General features: G+C 46.1%; 1 protein-coding gene across 1 annotated transcript; it reads right to left on the bottom strand.

Annotated features, from left to right (window-relative positions):
- Positions 1–18778: 18778 nt before the first annotated feature.
- On the bottom strand, positions 18779–20725 carry LOC141192358 (uncharacterized). Its single transcript, XM_073661876.1, has one exon. The coding sequence runs from the start codon at positions 20711–20713 to the stop codon at positions 19127–19129; it is 1587 nt and encodes a 528-aa protein (XP_073517977.1). The 5' UTR covers positions 20714–20725; the 3' UTR covers positions 18779–19126.
- Positions 20726–21293: the final 568 nt, after the last annotated feature.

Below are 21293 nucleotides of genomic sequence, written 5' to 3'. Positions count from 1 at the left end.
GTTTATATACACCATCCATACTATGCACCGCTATAGGTACGATAATATACCGCCATGTTGTCTGCATGTTTATATACACCATCCATACCATGCACCGCTATAGGTATAATAATATACCGCCATCTTGTCTGCATGTTTATATACACCATCCATACCATGCACCGCTATAGGTATAATAATATACCGCCATCTTGTCTGCATGTTTATATACACCATCCATATCATGCACCGCTATAGGTACGATAATATACCGCCATGTTGTCTGCATGTTTATATACACCATCCATACCATGCACCGCTATAGGTATGATAATATACCGCCATGTTGTCTGCATGTTTATATACACCATCCATACCATGCACCGCTATAGGTATAATAATATACCGCCATCTTGTCTGCATGTTTATATACACCATCCATACCATGTACCGCTATAGGTATGATAATATACCGCCATCTTGTCTGCATGTTTATATACACCATCCATACCATACCATGCACCGCTATAGGTACGATAATATACCGCCATGTTGTCTGCATGTTTATATACACCATCCATACTATGCACCGCTATAGGTATGATAATATACCACCATGTTGTCTGCATGTTTATATACACCATCCATACTATGCACCGCTATAGGTACGATAATATACCGCCATGTTGTCTGCATGTTTATATACACCATCCATACTATGCACCGCTATAGGTACGATAATATACCGCCATGTTGTCTGCATGTTTATATTCACCATCCATACTATGCACCGCTATAGGTATGATAATATACTGCCATGTTGTCTGCATGTTTATATACACCATCCATACTATGCACCACTATAGGTATGATAATATACCGCCATCTTGTCTGCATGTTTATGACGCGCCCCCTGGGCCATATTCTTTAGTGGGAATTTCCGGAGCCGGATCAGATGGGAGTTGTAGTCTTCCGAGTGGCTGTGACCCGGTCCGTGCCCAGGGTGTCAAACTCAGTTGTATGTGGCAGTCCTACAGATGTTATTAAGTTCTTTATTGTCGACTACGCCACCCGTTGTATTGCGGTCACTATGGCCGCCGCTGCAGCAGGGTCCGCTGAGGCTGATGGTGTAGGTGCAGCTTTTGGTGGTATAACCCCCAACGGGTGGGGTATAGCCTCAGGGGGTCAGGTGCAGAGGATGGGGGTTGTGGTGGTGCAGCATAGGTGTTAAAGGACGACAGAGTCGGGTTGTGCAGTTTAGGGTATTTACTCACTGCTGATGTTCCGGTCACTCCAGCTTCAAGTGACCTCCCGAGCCGTGCTGCGTCCACCAGGTCCTGGATCCAGCCAACCCCCAAGCGAGTCCGGAGCGTGACCCTGAGCTCTCCTTCTGTCCTTTCTCTGGCCGTCCCCACTATTGATCCACCCAGGTCCAGCTCCCTCGGGCCTTCTGTTGGGTGACCCTTGGTCTTGGGTTCCCTGACCCTCCACGTGGTATGCCTTCGTGGTGGATGTGGTGGGTGGCCGTGGCAGACTCTGCCCACGGCCTCCGGTCTCTGGCTGGGGTGTGTTTTTGCCCCCACCAGCTTGGGTTCCGGTACCCTGATGCCGACTCTTCACCCGTAGATTGGATTTGGGCTCTCAGAGTCCTCTCTTTGTCCCCTCTCTGGGTCTTTCCTTCTTTCTCCTCTCTCTCTAGGGCTTCTCTGCTCCTCTTCCTCTGCAAAGACTGACTGACTGACCCTGTTCTCTGATGGTGCCCACCTTATATACACCCTCTATGTGTGAGCTCAGGTGACCAGCACCCAATGAGCTCCTATCTTTACCCAGGCTGCTCCCCCTATCTGCCCCTACACTACTGGGATGTACCACCCCCCTCCCACTCCAGCCAGGAACAGACTCGGTCGTACCTGCACATTTCTAAGTGGGAGTACCGTCGGCCTGTTCCTCGGAAATGGGATGTATGTAGTGCATGCAGCCTACCGAGCTCAGTTCCACACTCCATCCTTACCCGGGAGTGGAATATCACACCTCTGGGTTGAGGTGCAATACCCCTGTAGCAGCCGAATCCTCAGGGTGCTACATTCCCCCCTGGTAAATGACAGCACGTCCTCGGGCTGTAAGACAAAACATCCACAAACATACATTTTTTTTCATAAAACAACATAATAAAACATCATATAAAAACTTTTCATATAAACATTCTCTCTTCTTTTTCTGGTTCCTCCTCCGGACACTGTGCAACGTGTGTCCGGGAAAAGTGCGACAGTCTCTTAGAAAAATGGTTTTCCTATAAAACCGGTAGGGGGCGCTTTAGGACGCGCAACTATATACAGGGGTAGTGGCCGCTCTCAGTCCTCGGCCAGGTAATGGGAATAGGGATGACCGCTCTCAGTCCTCGGCCAGTGGGATTAAAGGGATAAACGGGTAAACAGTTCACAGATGCTGGTCCCAACGGGGACTATATTAGCAGCAGTAACAGTTTCAGTTTCAGTTTATGGTGCCCCGACGGGCAACTATATACAGCTCCTGCTTCGCTGTACTTAACGACGGCGTCCTCCTGCTCTTTCTTTATTGTTACCTTTGGCTCTAGTTTCAGACCCGTCCGGGTCCTCTTGTTCTTCCTCCTCACACCGCAGCTCTTCCTCCGTCAGACGATGCACATGGAGGGCGTAGGGTCCTTTGGCACACTTGTGCCGGGTGAAGGTGACCTCGTCCCCGATGTAAAGGTCACGACCTCTGTGTCCCTCCGGTAGGTGGGACTCAACGTCTCTCCTGGTCACGAAGACGTCGCCTAGGGTGCGGTGGTCTCGGATGAAGCCCCACCCATGCTGCATATTAAACTTTATCACAGTCCCGGTGGTGCGGGGACTATGCGCTGCACGGGGGTCTCTCCTGGCCCGGCTCTTCTGCTCCGCGCTCCTTACTTGAGCTTGCTGTTCCCGGACCCGCCTCTCTCTCCGCTCCCTCTCAAAGTCCTCGAGCTATTGGCGGCAGCACTCAGCACGCTCCGCTGCAGCTGCCCGAGTCTCTTGAGTGAACCCCATGAGATCTTCTCCGGTGGGGTCCCACTCGAACTGCGCTTCTGCTAGCGGGGGCGAGATCCTCTTTACGGGCTTTGGAGCCGGGATCAGGGGTTCATCCAGGGGTCTCTCTCTCCGGAGTCGGGGATGGTGGAACTCCGGTGGCCATATAAATGGCTGCCCATCCGGGCACGTGTGTTGGGCGTACAGGTCCTCTCCCAGATGCGGCACTTTAGGTCTTATGGGCGCGGTGGTGTTAGCGCCCGGGTTGCCCGGGCCTTGCGGCCAGGCCTGGGGTATCTGGAAGGTGAAGGGCACCGTAAGGACGGCGGCGCCCTGGGCTACTTGGCCCTGCGACCAGGCCGGGGGCTCCGCGGAGGTAGGGGGCGCTGTTGGTATTGCGGCGCCCGGGGGTACTAGGCCTTGCGACCAGGCTGGTGGTACTTCCTGCTTGGTCACGCCCGGGGTCGAGGCGTGTGACGTCACAGGGGTCGCGGCTCCCGTTTGAGGCCTAGTCTGCGGCGGTGACGTTGCAGCGACGGGCACGGCAGGATAGACTTCGGGCTCTGCGACGGGGAGCTGGGGCAGGTTCGCGGTTTCCCGGTTTGGGGTATAGACGTCCCCTTTACCTGCCTCCACTCGTTCGGCTCCCTTCTCGGCGCCGTCTCCGGCCTTCAGTCCTCCCGCGCCATCCTCAGAGGCGGTCGGTCTCCTCGTCTTGGGTGGCGTGCTCCGCTGACGGGTCTCGGTCTGCTGGGCCATCTCTCGGCTCCACTCCGCCAACGTCTCTCGCTGCACCAGGGCCATCCTCCTTGCGAGGCCCTCCAGAGCGGTCTGCGCATACTCCCGGTCTCGGGGGAGCTGTGCTAGGACCTCCACTAGGCCTAGTGGGGTCGTTGTTTCCAGCAGGCTCCTGACCAACGGGTCGGTGCTGCTCTGCTCTCCTACAGTTGTCTCCAGCAGGCTCCTGGCCATCGGGCCGGTGCTGCTCTGCTCTCCCTCCTCTGTTTCTAGCAGGCTCCTGGCCAACGGGCCGGTGCTGCTCTGCTTTCTCGCCATCTCCGGGTAAGCTCCTCCGATATTCTTCTCCCGGCTTCTTGCCTCCGGGTGCGCTCGCTCTAGACTGCTCCAAGCGACACCCATCTTTGTTCTCTCCTTTCGTCTCCTCCCACCTCGAGGGCGGTCCCGGGGCCACTTGGTGACTGTCAGCTCCAGGGGCTGTTCTTTCACGCTGACAGACACCTCTAGCATCACAGTCTCTGTTGGTGGGGGCGGTTTCCACTTTTGGCGCCATTTTCGGTCCTGGCCCACGATGGGAGGTGGCCTCTCGCCACCCTCTGGCACGCCCATAATGGCGTCCGCTCTGACAAGGCGGGAAACCTTTGGAAATGGCGGGAATCGCTTCCCAGTGGCGGGTAACTCTGCAGATGGCGGGAAAACGCTGTTAATGGCGGACAACCGGCGGGAATCGACCTGTGATGGAGTCCGATGGCGGGGACCCTCCGGAACCGGCAGGAGACTTCTTTTTTAGGTAAACTTGCACTTTTCTTCAGGCACGCAGTACCCGGGTGTTGCGGGCACGTAATCCTGCCGACTACGCCAAAGTTGACGCGCCCCCTGGGCCATATTCTTTAGTGGGAATATCCGGAGCCGGATCAGATGGGGGTTGTAGTCTTCCGAGTGGCTGTGACCCGGTCCGTGCCCAGGGTGTCAAACTCAGTTGTATGTGGCAGTCCTACAGATGTTATTAAGTTCTTTATTGTCGACTACGCCACCCGTTGTATTGCGGTCACTATGGCCGCCGCTGCAGCAGGGTCCGCTGAGGCTGATGGTGTAGGTGCAGCTTTTGGTGGTATAACCCCCAACGGGTGGGGTATAGCCTCAGGGGGTCAGGTGCAGAGGATGGGGGTTGTGGTGGTGCAGCATAGGTGTTAAAGGACGACAGAGTCGGGTTGTGCAGTTTAGGGTATTTACTCACTGCTGATGTTCCGGTCACTCCAGCTTCAAGTGACCTCCCGAGCCGTGCTGCGTCCACCAGGTCCTGGATCCAGCCAACCCCCAAGCGAGTCCGGAGCGTGACCCTGAGCTCTCCTTCTGTCCTTTCTCTGGCCGTCCCCACTATTGATCCACCCAGGTCCAGCTCCCTCGGGCCTTCTGTTGGGTGACCCTTGGCCTTGGGTTCCCTGACCCTCCACGTGGTATGCCTTCGTGGTGGATGTGGTGGGTGGCCGTGGCAGACTCTGCCCACGGCCTCCGGTCTCTGGCTGGGGTGTGTTTTTGCCCCCACCAGCTTGGGTTCCGGTACCCTGATGCCGACTCTTCACCCGTAGATTGGATTTGGGCTCTCAGAGTCCTCTCTTTGTCCCCTCTCTGGGTCTTTCCTTCTTTCTCCTCTCTCTCTAGGGCTTCTCTGCTCCTCTTCCTCTGCAAAGACTGACTGACTGACCCTGTTCTCTGATGGTGCCCACCTTATATACACCCTCTATGTGTGAGCTCAGGTGACCAGCACCCAATGAGCTCCTATCTTTACCCAGGCTGCTCCCCCTATCTGCCCCTACACTACTGGGATGTACCACCCCCCTCCCACTCCAGCCAGGAACAGACTCGGTCGTACCTGCACATTTCTAAGTGGGAGTACCGTCGGCCTGTTCCTCGGAAATGGGATGTATGTAGTGCATGCAGCCTACCGAGCTCAGTTCCACACTCCATCCTTACCCGGGAGTGGAATATCACACCTCTGGGTTGAGGTGCAATACCCCTGTAGCAGCCGAATCCTCAGGGTGCTACATTTATATACACCATCCATACCATACCATGCACCGCTATAGGTACGATAATATACCGCCATCTTGTCTGCATGTTTATATACACCATCCATACCATGCACCGCTATAATTACATTAATGTATTTGCTGAAATATAAAGTAGGTTGTATTGAGCTGTGATGCGACTCCCATTTTAAGTCCCTTTTTATAAGTAAAGGCATCAATCCCTCTATAATAATAAACTTTGGGCTCAATCCATGTTTTCATTTGCACATTTTTGTGTGGTTTTCTGTGTTTTTGGCTGTTTCTCATTTCGGCCTTATACGTTTTTAATTTGCCCCTTTTGTAAAGTCTATTTTATGTCTTCGCCTGGGTTTATTTAAAATGTTACAAAGTCTTTACAGAAATGTAAAAAAAAGGAGCATGGAGCGCACCTCCAAAAACTCATCCATTTGATGTAATGATCAGACTGTATGAAGCCCACTGCCACGTCACGGCAAACCTCATAGAGGGTCCTAACATTTCCTGCCTGAACGGGAGCGGAGCCGTGCGCCACCCACCGCCGCAGCGACAATGCACCAGCAGGGCGGGCGGCCCGGTGCCTCACAGCACCCATGCTGCCAGACCGAGTCCCCATGACTCCAGGCCACGCCGCCCCACAAGCACAAAACCACAGCAACAATGGCCGACACACTGCACCAACACCACATGAAAGGAGCAAAAACACTCACCTTCCTCAAGCTCTCAAGTGAGAGCAAAAATAGCCTAGACCCTTCTGCAGAAATGTACTAGGCCCCCACCCCAAATTATTCTATAGACGGCTGTCATTTTTACTCCGTTTTTTTGCGACATTGCAGTCGAACATATGAGACTTGTGCTAAATCCACCCAAATTCATGAAACCACACGCACAATTTTTAAGAATCAGGCGCAAAAATATGTAGGAATACTAAAAGACATCAAAAGAAAAGTGACTTAAAAACACATTACAAATCGGGCCCTTTTTTTCCCCTTTTTTGGCTCTGATCCCCATACAACCAGCGATGTTCAGGTACATGGACATGGTGCTTTCTACAAAGTGATGTGAATGCTCAGTAACTTCACAGAGGTAACATGGAATACTTGTATACTCGTACATCTAGTGTATTCTACAGAAGAAAACCACATGCAGGACACGAGAAAGAAAAGGGCAGAAAACTTTTTTTTTAAGGTTTATTTTTTATTAACATAACCCAGATTTTCCAGCTTTAGGCTCTAGTAAAGCATTGGATCAGACATTCTGGATGGATCTACACCCCTTACCAATCACTCCATAGAACTTGATGGACATGTCTTTTTCTCAATCATACTAAGGCTGTGAGTACAAGGAGTCTTTTTGACGCTTTCAAAGCAGAAACTGAACCTCCAAGTTTTTGAGAAGTTTTACATTTTTGAGGTGAGTTTCCACTCCGTTTCTGCTCCAAAGACTCCTCAAAAACTCAGTGTGCACAAACCCCAACTATGTCCTGTAATTTCTGAAAGGTTTTAAAGACTTACTAATATGACAAACTGCCGGATACATGCAATAAACCTGCTAAGGGGCCAATCACAATGGGCCAGTAAAACTGCTAGCCGCACAGGCCCTGCGCAGACATTCGGCAGAGACAAGTGGTCTCATGCCATACCTCCATCTCACTTAAAGAAGCCCCCCCATGAGGATTCTTTATACTAAAGCTGCTTATATGTGTATGTAGTGTGGTGTGTGTTACTATACTGATCTACTGCCACATTCTTCAGGAAAAGGAGGTAGATGACTATATTAATACACTCACACTACACTACACTACACTACACTACACTACACTACACACACACACACACATATACACACACACACATACACACACACACATACACACACACACACATATACACACACATATACACACACATACACACACACATACACACACACATACACACACACATACACACACGCACATACATACACACACATACACACACATACATACACACACACATACAGACACACGCACACACATACACAGACACACACACACACACATACACATACATACACACACACACACACATACACACACACATACACACACACACATACACCCACACACACATACACACACATACACATACATACACACATACACACACACACACACATACACACACACACACACAGATGTGTGTGTGGGCAGGTGTGTGTGTGTGTGGGCAGGTGTGTGTGTGTGTGATGTCTGTTTGTGTGTGTGTGTGTGTGTGTGGGCAGATGTCATTGTGTGATGTCTGTTTGTATGTATTTTTGTGTTTCAAATGTGTTTATGCGTGTCTGTATATGTTTGTGTGTGTGAATGACTGCATGCGGCCTCCTGCTGAGTATAGTTGGCGCCGTGCGGCCTCCTGATGTCTCTGGGGGGGCGCCGTGCAGCCTCCCGCTGTGTATAGATGGCTACGTGTGGCCCCCCGCTGTGTATAGATGGCTACGTGCGGCCCCCCGCTGTGTGCAGACGGCGCCGTGCGGCCCCCCGCTGTGTATAGATGGCTACGTGCGCCCCCCGCTGTGTATAGATGGCTACGTGCGGCCCCCTGCTGTGTATAGATGTCGCCGTGCAGCCTCCTGCTGTGTATAGATGGCTACGTGCGGTCTCCCGCTGAGTATAGATGGTGCTGTGCGGCCTCCTGCTGTCTCTGGGGGTAGCGCCGTGCAGCATCTATACTCAGCAGGAGGCCGCACGTAGCCATCTATACACGTATACTCAGCAGGAGGCCGCACGTAGCCATCTATACGTTGCCATCTATACACAGCGGGAGGCCGCACGGCGCCATCTATACACAGCGGGAGGCCGCACGGCGCCATCTATACACAGCGGGAGGCCGCACGGCGCCATCTATACACAGCGGGAGTCTCAGTGCTTTACAAGAGCAGTCAATAAATTCTGCTTGACTAATTCTGAGCACCATAAAGTCTGGTTCACTTCTAACCTGCTGTCTTCATTTTCAGCTTGCTGAATTCTAACTCATTTACTGTCATTCGAGACGATGCCTTTGCTGGTCTCTTTCACCTTGAATACCTGTAAGTGTTCCACTTAATGTCATATTTTTGATTCTGTTCTTCTTCATCTTTTGGCATGTGCAATTGTATGAGCAAGTATTCATATGAATTTATGACCTACTTAAACCTTTGAGGACCTTAAATTTTATTCAATCAAATTTTTTTCCAGTTTAAAACTATGGGACATATATGTGCCTTGGTCCTCAAAGGGTTTTTAAAGGGGCTGCAAACATAAATACGAAAAAAATAATTCAATTAGTGCTTTTTGTGTTCATTTAATTTTTATTTGAAGTCCATTTTTTATATACCTTGAAATTAAGCCCTACCCCATGGAATGAAGCCCTACCTAGATGACATCTGAGAGCTACATGGATCCCGCTTGTGAGGTGCCTGTCCGTCACTACTATTCAGTTTTAGGGTCCACTCACTAAGCCATATATTCTCTCATGCAAGAGAATAGGGCCAATTATGCTAATGACACTGGGCTCAAACTCTGTCAGAGCTTCAACTGAGTGTGATCCGATTCTCTCGCAGCACAGATATGGAGAAGATGGAAAACTTAATTTCTCCATCTTCTCCATAGTCTCTGTGAGTGTTCATCGGACTGCACTTGGATGACATCCGAGTGCAGTCCAATGTTTTACATGCACCCATAGACTTGTATGGGTGCACATGGTCCGAATATCGAATGAGATTATTTTCTCATGCCAATAATCGCACTGTCCCATAGTATAACATAGGGCCGAGTCCTATCCGATAAAACATCACATAGCATTCGGCCGTGTTATACGACAGTGTGAGCGAGCCCTTAGAGTCAAGGAATATTTACATGCAGATGATGATATTACTCTCCAAGTGCATATTTTTTTAGGCGAGTTCATAGTAAATGCTTTGCCTTTTTGACATGTGATCAACTAAAGAACAAGAAAGATTTAGGACCTCCCCTATAGAGAAACGGAAAATAGTTTGGAGGACTTGCATGTCCTTTTTTATTTATTATGAGAAAATCATAAAAGATCCCGTTTTTTCACCATGCTGTGACTTTCTGCTGAGGGAGAGGGAGAGAGCTGCCCTATTCAGAGTCTGTAATAAGACCTGCTGACAAAAGTGTTGAAGATACAGTCTATTGTGAATTAACAATGAAAAAAAGTTAATTTAACAAATGGCTTGTATTTTTTTTTAATACAAACTTTTTTGTGTTTACAGCTCCTTTATAGGGAATCTGTCATCAGGTTTTTGCCACCTAATCTGAGAGCAGCATAATGTAGGGTTAGAGGCACTGATTCCAGTAATGTGTCACTTACTGGGCTGCTTAGTGTTGTTTTGATAAAATCATTGATTTGTCAGAAGGTAATTATCACTAGATGACTAGTAAGTTCTGTAGGACCCCACCCCCATCACTGATCAGTAGATTTCTGTGTACACTGAGCATGGGCAGAAAGCTGCCAATCAGTGGTGTGGGTGCGGCTATACAGAGCGCAGCATTCAGAGAGCTGCTAGATCTGCAGCAGATAAAACGGTGATTTTCTCAAAATGACAACAAGCAGCTGAAAAAGTGACACATCGCTGGAATCAGGGTATCTGCCCCAATATTGTGCTGCTCTCAGATAAGCAAGCAAAATTAATATTGTGCCAAATTAATTTCCCGTGAACTATCACATGATCTATCACAGGGGATCATGTGACATGTCACGTGATAAATCAGGTGTGGGGGGGGGGCCCGCGCCTTCTAAACTGCCCGGGGCCCTTGCTACTCTTAATCCCCCCCTGGGTAAGTATAATGTTTATTTTTATTTTTTACCATTTTTATTCTTTTTTTTAACTATTCACTTGGTCACTCTATATAAATCCATGCCGGTTGCATGGATTTATATAGTGTGACCAAGTTGTGAAGCACTTTTCCAAGTGATGCTAAAATTGCTTGTAAAAGCGCTTGATAACCCGCATGCGGAAATGCCTGCAAAAACGCTTGACAAACGCTTCTATATGGCCGGAAAAACGCATGTAAAATCCGCATGCGTTTTTCCTGCTAGGGAGATGCGGAAAAAATCTACAGCATTTCTGCATCGTTGGCACTTAGCCTTAGGAGGTATTTTTGTCCACTTTGATCTTAATGAACAACATGGAGCATGTAGTGGCTACTGTGATCCATTTACTAACAAGGATTTCATCTTCAAGTTCTAAAGTGGGAAAAAGCTGGATTCTCAGACTCCCAGGAATTAATTTTTGATCTAGATAATTCTCAAGTGAAGTTTTGGTCCACCAAAGTTTGGTTTTCTTGAATAATAGATTTTTGTATTGATGTATGGTTTCTTTATTTGAGATGGAGGTGTCACTAAAACCACATGTACTACCTTTTTTAAAAAATTCTATAGCCTTAGATTGCCAGACCAGTTCTCTGGCTTTAAGATCCATTTTGGATTTAATCAAACAATTTTTTACTTGGACACTCTGTAACGACAGAAATAATTCAGATATCAAAAAACGTCCAATATCACTAAGAATTTAAATTCAGTGGTGTCACCCTACATGTGGAACAGCATAAAAAAAAAACTTCCTGAACTGTTGGTTTTTGTTTATTCCTCCCAAAAATTGGAATAAAAAGCCATTAAACAATGTCACATGCCTGAAAATGGCACCAATAAAAACTTCAAATTGTCCGGCAAAAAGCAAACCTTTACATGACTTTGTCGGTCGAAATATGGAAAAATTATAGCTATAAAAATATGGCGATGCAAAAACTAGTCTTTGCAAAAATAAGTGTATTTTAGTGTGACAGCAGCCAAACATAAAAACCCGATATAAATCTGGTATCACTAATCGCACCGACCCAAAGAATAAAGTCGTCTAATCACTTACCGTATTTTTCAGACCATAAGACGCACTTTTTTCCTCCCAAATTTTGGAGGAAAATGGGGGGTGCGTCTTATGGTCCGAATGTTGGGGGGTGTGGTGTTTATATATGTGGGGTGTGGGGGGAGCGGTAGCGGTGGAGAAGCGGGGCACAGGAGGCAGCAGCCGCCCGCTGCAGCCTACACTGTCCATGCTGCTAAAGAAAATGAATATTCACTGCTCCGCACGCCCCATGGGACGTGGGGAGCACTGAATATTCATGCTCCTTAATAGCGGTACACAGTGTAGCCACGCTGCGGCTCCTGCTGCTGCCGGAATCACCTGTGCCCTCTGTTAAAGGGCATGAATATTCAACCTCTCTCCACGCCCATGGGCATGGGGAGGGTTTGAATATTCATGCCCTTTAATGAGCGAGCAAAGGAGATAGCCAGCAGCAGCCGCAGCGCAGCTCCGCTGTGTGCCGCTATGAAGGAGAGTGAAGTCACTGCTCCCCGTGCACACCGGCACACTCCGGCGTGGGGAGCAGTGTCTTCCGGCAGCTGAGCTTTCTATGTGAGCCGCGCATGGCAGTGACGTCATGCACGGCTCACATGGAGAGATCAGTGCAGGCAGACAGGATGCAGCGCTGGAGGAGAGAAGAGAGGTGAGTAGGAGTGTTTATTTTTTTTTAATGTGCAGCATGATGGGGATTAGGGGTGCCATGTATACCAGGACAGAGATGAGGGGTGCCATGCATACCAGGACAGGGATCAGGGGTGCCATGCATACCAGGACAGGGATAAGGCGTGCCATGCATACTAGGACAGGGATGAGGGGTGCCATGCATACTAGGACAGGGATGAGGGGTGTCGTGCATATCAGGATAGGGATGAGGGGTGCCATGCATACCAGGATAGGGATTAGGGGTGCCATGCATACCAGTATAGGGATGAGGAGTGCCATGCATACCAGGATAGGGATGAGGGGTGCCATGCATACCAGGATGGAGGGATGCCAGGCATACCAGGATGGGGATGGGGACCACGTATAAAAGGAAGGGGGGGGGCACATATATCAGAATATGGGATATTGTCAGAATTGGGGGACATTACCCCTATACCAGTGTTAGCAGAAGACCCCCTCCCCCTTAAAAGTGCATCATGACCACATTTTTTGCTTACATTTTTATCTTCCTCCTCTAAAACCTAGGTGCGTCTTATGGTCCAGTGCATCTTATAGTCCGAAAAATACGGTATACCACATGAGGAACGGTATAAAAAATAAATAAAATCAATTCTTCACCTGCTGCTGATTTGTTCATTCTGCCTCCCAAAGATCGCAGGATGGCTCAGCTCACATTTATCCTGTATTCTGTGCTGAGGGCTTACACCGGGGTTTCTGTGTAAATCTCTGAAATACATGATTCAGATGGAACCCCCTGCGGAAGACTCCCTGTAATGAGTCAGATGGAGGCACCGTGGACGCAGTCTGGCCATTGATCCCACGGTGTCTGTCTTTTAATTAGATGGGCATAAAAGTGCCATTAGCCACAGTTTTGTGAACCTCTGAAAAAAAGGACACCGCTAAACAGAGGCCAGATAGAGTCCAGAGTAACTCTGCTGCCTCTTTATAGTGAATAGATCCCTTGGGGTAGGGTTAGCGTTGTGTTAGGGTTAGGGTTGGGGTTAGGATTAGGGTTACAGTTAGGATTAGAGTTGTGTTAAGGTTAGGGTTATGTTAGGGTTGGGATTTTTTCAAAAGTAAAGAAAAAAATGATGAGGATATGGCGACTAGTGTTGAGTTTGCATCGGGTGCTTGGGTTTGCTCCGTGTATCGTGGGTGCTCGGGTGACATACTCAAGTCTCCACCGTGCATGTTTCGTGGCTGTTATACAGCAAAAAAAAAAACACGTGGGGATTGCCTGCCATACACGAACAATCCCCGCATGTTTTTTGGGGGTTTTAACAACCGTGAAACATGCGGGGCGGGGACTCGAGCATGTCCCGCGAACACCCACGATGCTTTGTGCATACCCGAGTACCCGATGCAAACTCTACTAGCAAGCACTTGCGCTCAAGACTAATGACAACTTATTCAATATGATGACCTAATGATCTAATGATATCAAAATGCTGTGTCGTACGTCTAGGTTCAAAATGTTCACAATACCCTTGATAAAATCCTTGAGGGGTCTAGTTTCCAAAATCGGGTCACTTATGGGGGGTTTCCGCTGTTTAGGCACATCAGGAGCTCTCCAAACACGACATGGCGTCCGCTCTCGATTCCAGCCAATTTTGCGTTCATAAAGTCACACAGTGCTCCTTCCTTTCTGAACCTGCCGTGCATCCAAACAGTGTTTTTTTTTCCACATTTGGGGTATCGGCGTACTCAGAAGAAATTGCACAACAGTTTTTGCAGTCCATTTTCTCCTCTTACCCTTGTGAAAATAAAAAATTTGGGGCTAAAAGATCATTTTTGTGGAAAAAGTTTTGTTTATTTTCACAGCTCTACGTTCTAAACTTCTGTGAAGCACCTGGGGGTTCAGGGTGCTCACCACACATCTAGATAAGTCCCTTGATGGGTCTAGTTTCCAAAATGGGGCGGTTTCCACTGTTTAGGCACATCAGGGGTTTCCCAAACACAACATTGCATCAGCTAATTATTCAAGCAAATTTTACATTCAGAAAGTCAAATGGTGCTCCTTCCCTTCCATGCGCTCAATCCGAGGTTTTGCCCCACATATGGGGTATCGTATGAGAAATTGCACAATACCATTTGTTGTGCAATTTCTCCTGTTACCTTTATGAAAATGTAAAATTGGGGGCTGGAAAACATTTTTGTGGGAAAAATGTGAAAATTTTATTTTTATGGCTCAATGTTATAAACTTCTGTGAAGCACCTGGGGGTTCAAGGTCACCACACATCTAGATAAGTTCCCTGAGGGGTCTAGTTTCCAAAATGGTGTCACTTATGGGGAGTTTTCACTGTTTAGGCACAGCAGGGGCTCCCAGAACGTGACATGGCGTCCGCTAATTATTCAAACAAATTTTACATTCAAAAAGTCAAATGGCGCTCTTTCCCTTCCGAGCCCTGCCATATGCCCAAACAGTGTTTTTCCCCCGCATATGGGGTATTGGCGTGCTCATGAGAAATTGCACTACAAATTTTGTGGTACATTTTTTCCTGTTACCCTTGCAAAAATAAAAAAAAATTGTTTCTAAAGTAACATTCTTGTGAAAAAAAGTTAAATGTTCATTGTTTTCTTCCACATTCCTAAACTTCCTGTGAACCACCTTAAAGGTGTCACTTCTGGGCATTTTCTGTCATAAAGGCTCCTCAAAGTTACTTCAAATGTGATGTGGTCCCTAAAAAAAAGGGTTTTTTAAATTATGTTGAAAAAATTAGAAATCGCTTTTAACTTTTAACCATTATAACTTAACAAAAAAAAAATTGGTTCAAAATGGTGCTGGTATAAAGCAGACATGTCGGAAATGTTATTTATTAACTATTTTATGTGACATATCTCTGATTTAAGGGCATGAAAATTCAAATTTTGCCAAAATTTCTGATCACAAAGTAACGCCAAGTCACATCGAAGAAATTTTAACACTATCATGAAGTACAATATGTGACAAAAAATAATCTCAGAATCAGTGAGATCCGTTGAAGCGTTCCAACGTTATTACATCATAAAGTGACAGTGGTCAGAATTGTAAAAATTGGCCTGGTCATTAACGTGCAAACCACGTTCGGGGGTAAATGGGTTAACACAACAAAAATAAAAATTGAACAAAGCAAATAATATATATCAAACCAAAGGAAAGTATCTACGTATCAGACAATTGTCTAGTACCAATAAGATGGTGACATATCTATGCTAGGATATGAATGGCAGACCATTTGGGAATAATCAGAAACACCAAACATGAGTTTGGTCAAAAACCTTTATTTCACAAGCAATTGGTTACGTGGTGGCACCTCAGAAGCGGGAGACCACACTACATAAAATACAGTGATTGTATAATACACAAACAGTTCTATATGTACAATATATCCAGAAGTCTATTGATCCTATTCTGAACATTATTGGCGAGTTTGGTGAATGGTCAGGCCTGTCCATTAATTGGGATAAGTCGGTTATTCTACCATTTGATGATATCTCTAATTCGAGCATATTAGAAAAAATAAGAAAAAAAAGTATTTAGACAGCCACCAATTGTGCAAGTTCTCCCACTTAAAAAGATGAGAGAGGCGTGTAATTGACAACATAGGTCGACCTCAACTATGGGAGACAAAATGAGAAAACAAACCCTGAAAATCACATTGTCTGATTTGGAAAGAAAGATTTCTGGCTCTCACAGATCTGTAACTTCTTCTTTAAGGGGCTCCGCTGTCCTATACTCATTACCTGTAGTACTGGTACCTGTTTGAACTTGTTATCAGTATAAAAGACACCTGTCCGCAACTTCAAACAGTCACACTCCAAACTCCACTATGGTGAAGACCAAAGAGCTGTCGAAGTACACCAGAAACAAAATTGTAGCCCTGCACCAGGCTGGGAAGACTGAATCTGCAATAGACAAGCAGCTTGGTGTGAAGAAATCAACTGTGGGAGCAATCATTAGAAAATGGAAGACATACACGACCACTGATAATCTCCCTTGATCTGGGGCTCCACACAAGATCTCACCCCGTGGGGTCAAAATGATCTCAAGAACGGTGAGTAAAAATCCAAGAACCACAAAGAGGGACTTAGTGAATGACCTGTAGAGAGCTGGGACCAATGGTACACAGGCTACCATAAGTAACACACTACGCCGCCAGGGACTCAGATCCTGCAGTGCCAGACGTGTCCCCCTGCTTAAGCTATTACATGTCCATGCCTGTCTGCAGTTTTCTAAAGAGCATTTGGATGATCCAGAAGAGTATTGGGAGAATGTCATATGGTCAGATGAAACCAAAGTAGAACTGTTTGGTAGAAACACAACTCGGCGTGTTTGGAGGAGAAAGAATGCTGAGTTGCATCCAAAGAACACCATACCTACTGTGAAGCATGGGGGTGGCAACATCATGCTTTTGGGCTGTTTCTCTGCCAAGGGACCAGGACGACTGATCCGTGTACATGAAAGAATGAATGGGGTCATGTATCATGAGATTTTGAGTGCAAACCTCCTTCCATCAGCAAGGGCATTGAAGATGAAATGCGGCTGGGTCTTTCAGCATGACAATGATCCCAAGCACACCGCCAGGGCAATGAAGGAGTGGCTTCGTAAGAAGCATTTCAAGGTCCTGGAGTGGCCTAGTGTCTCCAGATCTAAACACTATAGAAAACCTTTGGAGGGAGTTGAAAGACCATGTTGCCCAGCGACAGCCCTTAAACATCACTGTTCTAGAGGAGATCTGCATGGAGGAATGGGCCAACATACCAGCTACAGTGTGTGACAACCTTGTGAAGACTTACAGAAAAAGTTTGACCTCTGTCATTGCTAACAAAGGATATATAACAAAGTATTGAGATGAACTTTTGTAATTGACCAAATACTTATTTTCCACCAAAATTTAAAAAAAAATTTCTTCCCATCTCAGACAATGTGATTTTCAGGATTTGTTTTCCCATTTTGTCTCTCATAGTTGAGGTCGACCTATGATGTCACTTACAGGTCTCTCTCATCTTTTTAAGTGGGAGAACTTGCACAATTGGTGGCCGACTAAATACTTTTTTTCCCCATTGCATTATATGGCAGCGGAATTGCAACATTTGGGTGGGTGGCATAGCGCTGCAAACCCAAATAGTATTAAGGGGTTAATTACTTCAGGAACACCGTGGAATATTCCTATTCATATAGTGGAACTGAATGACCTCGTACACAAGAAATCAATATACCCTACACTTGCTCTACTCTACAAGGTCTGGGATAGGAGTAAAGATATAATGGAAATAGGAGACTGCAATGAATCTACACCTATATGGTTTAATAATAAATATGCTGAGTTCTATAAATTAGAGGGATTTCGGAGTTGGGTGGATAAAGGAATATATACGATATAAAACATATTATCTAAAGGGATACTTAAGTGCTTTGATCAATTAAAGGGGGAATTTGGGATGACAAACAATTCTATAAATCTTTACAGTTTCGGCATTCATTTAATGCACAATCAAGATGGACTCCCTTTTGGGCAGAAAATAATACTTTTGTTAAGTTGGTATTAGAGAAGGGAAATAGTATGGGTCGTATTTCTGATATTTACTGAGTCCTTCTTGATAAATATTTAAGAATATTTCCTTCTCCAGCTAGAAGTAAGATATAGTAATTGCAAGTTATCAGACGGTAATGGGCAAGCTGAAAGGATATATTGGAGAGATGCATGTATGTCATCCCTATGGTATGTTATTTTTTTATTGTATGTGTTAGGAGGGCGGTTGCAGACTTTAATATAATGGAACGCAACCGACCCTGGGGTTCGCGATGCAGCCTGGTGGACTGCTGCCGAACACTTTCCGGGTGGAAAGGGAAGCAACCAACTTAAATGTAAAACCCCTCCGTGTTTCTGCACACTGGAACGGGTATAGCAATTCGCACTATCTCCGTTAGCTGCACGAGAGATAGGCAGAAAAAAACTATCTGTAGTCCTGTTACAGCACAGGGACTACAGTGGCGGCACTAGGATGCGTGTGTGACTACGCCAACGGGTACACGTTCCTCCAGCCGGCGTGCTCTTGGACTGAAGGGTAAAACTCCACGTGGCTGACAGGCGATAGCTGTGGACAGGACGTCTGCAGGCTGCTCGGGGTGATAGGTGACCCCTTTGGCTGAGCCAGGGTGCAAGACGAAGCTACCTGCCTATGCACATCTAAGCCTGCCTAAGCGACCTGTGCTGATCAGCCGAGCGAACTCTGGCATCAGCAGGTTCCGGAGTGAACAGCTAGGGAGCACGTGGAACACAGTTGTCCACACCACAGCATCACTTGCTCAAATGATCAGAGCACGCCGCCATGTTTATGGGCGGGCCATTTAAAGACTAAACCCTGCCCACCGATGCGCCATTGGTGACGCTACCCGTGGACCAATCAGGCGGTGTCAGGTCACCGGGTCAGGTGGGTGCCAAACCACCAATCACGATCCGCCAGGTCATGGGCGTGCTCAGTGCGGCGAATCCTGGACTTAGACTCCAAAAGCCCTATCTCCCTCTGCAACCTATGCTTAACATTGCTAGGCACAAATACCCAGGAGACAATCTGCACATCTCGTGGACCAGACAAGCGTTGGGGCTGATGATGATGCTGAGCAGCATCAGCCCTGGCTGGACCAAAATGGGAGACCACAGAAGCTTCTGAAACCATTTCAACTCCAACAACATACCGACGCTTAACAGTATGTACTGGTTTCTTGTTTTGTAAAAAAATCTCAATAAAAATTTATTGGATTAAAAAAAAAAAGATTAGAAAAAAGGCTTCTATCCTGTGTGAGTTCTCTGGTGCTTAACCAAAGCTGATTTCTGGTTAAAACATTTCCCACATTCTGAACATGAAAAAGGCTTCTCCCCTGTGTGAGTTCTCTGGTGCTTAACCAAAGCCGATTTCTGGTTAAAACATTTCCCACATTCTGAACATGAAAAAGGCTTCTCCCCTGTGTGGGTTCTCTTGTGACTATCAAGATGTGATTTATGGTTAAAACATTTCCCACATTCTGAACATGAAAAAGGCTTCTCCCCTGTGTGGGTTCTCTGGTGGTTATCAAGATGCTCTTTCCGGTTAAAACATTTCCCACATTCTGAACAAGAAAAAGGCTTTTCCCCTGTGTGAGTTCTCTTATGTCTATCAAGAATCATTTTACGATTAAAACATTTCCCACATTCTAAACAGGAAAAGGGCTTCTCCCCTGTGTGGGTTCTCTGGTGCCTAATCAAACCTGATTTCTGGTTAAAACATTTCCCACATTCTGAACAGGAAAAAGGCTTCTCCCTTGTGTGACTGTTCTGGTGTCTAACAAGATTCGCTTTCCAGTTAAAACATTTCCCACATTCTGAACATGAAAAAGGCTTCTCCCCTATGTGGGTTCTCTGGTGCTTATTAAGATACGCATTCCGGTTAAAACATGTCCCACAGTCTGAACAAGAAAAAGGCTTCTCCCCTGTGTGGGTTCTCTGGTGGCTATCAAGATGCGCTTTCCGGTTAAAACATTTCTCACATTCTGAACATGAAAAAGGCTTCTTCCCTGAGTGGATTCTCTGGTGGTTAACCAAAACATATTTATTGTTAAAACATTTCCCACATTCTGAACAGGAAAAGAGCTTCTCCCCTGTGTGGGTTCTCTGGTGGTTATCAAGTTGCGCTTTCTGTATAAAACATTTCCCACATTCTGAACATGAAAAAGGCTTCTCCCCTGTGTGAGTTCTCTGGTGGATATCAAGATGCGCTTTATGATTAAAACATTTCCCACATTCTGAACATGAAAAAGGCTTCTTCCCTGAGTGGATTCTCTGGTGGTTAACCAAAACATATTTATTGTTAAAACATTTCCCACATTCTGAACAGGAAAAGAGCTTCTCCCCTGTGTGGGTTCTCTGGTGGTTATCAAGATGCGCTTTCTGGATAAAACATTTCCCACATTCTGAACATGAAAAAGGCTTCTCCCCTGTGTGAGTTCTCTGGTGGATATCAAGATGCGCTTTATGGTTAAAACATTTCCCACATTCTGAACATGAAAAAGGCTTCTCCCCTGTGTGGGTTTTCTGGTGAACAACAAAAACTGATTTCTGGTTAAAACATTTTCCACATTTGTAACAAAATCTATTGTCCGCTGTGTGTAATTTTTGATGTTTAAGAATAGACTTCTCGAGGGTAAAACTATTTCCATTTTCTGAACGTGAAAATGATTTCTTTGCTTTAGGAGCAGTTCGTTTTTTAATGCTTATTTTATTTTGATTTTCCTTAGTAGTTGGTAATGAATCAGAAGATAGGACCTGTTTCATAGGATCAGATGATAGATCTTTGCTGTGAAGGGATGATGGTATATCTGGAGTAATGGCATTCACTTCCATTGTATCTTGTGTGATCTCAAGATCATCAGATTTAAAAATCTCCTGTCCATCTGATCTTCTGGTACAGTCATCTGCCAAGAAAAAAAAATTATTAATTTTGAATAAAATATCATTGAAATTTATATTTTTGAACATTTCTACTTAAAATGTCTAAACAAGCACATCCCTGGGCTACATGCTAATCCAGGGAAATGAAGAGATATATGCTCAAGTTTAAAAATCAATTTTATTAGACACAAATCTAAAAAATAGAGGAATATTTTAAATATTCCTGTTATTTTTTAGATTTGTGTCTAATAAAATTGATTTTTAAACTTGAGCTTATATCTCTTCATTTCCCTGGATTAGCATGTAGCCCAGGGATGTGTTTGTTGAGATTGATTTAGATGTGGTACGCAATCTTTATTTCTTTTTCTATGAGATTCTTGTGTTAATTGTACTTAAAATGTCTGTAGAAATGGCAAGTTATTGCCAGAATGACAGTTCACAGTCTAATAGAAAACCTCATAGGAGGAACCAGTAGAGCGTGGTGTCCAACTGTTTGTTCATTCTGCCTCCAAAATATGGAATAAGAAGCCAT

The sequence above is a fragment of the Phyllobates terribilis genome, unplaced genomic scaffold (assembly GCF_046119375.1).
Source record: "Phyllobates terribilis strain yellow unplaced genomic scaffold, ASM4611937v1 Scaffold_60__1_contigs__length_8166268, whole genome shotgun sequence".
Lineage (NCBI taxonomy): Eukaryota > Metazoa > Chordata > Amphibia > Anura > Dendrobatidae > Phyllobates > Phyllobates terribilis.
The sequence above is the reverse complement of the archived record's forward strand: the minus strand, read 5'-3'. Positions and strand labels throughout refer to the sequence as shown.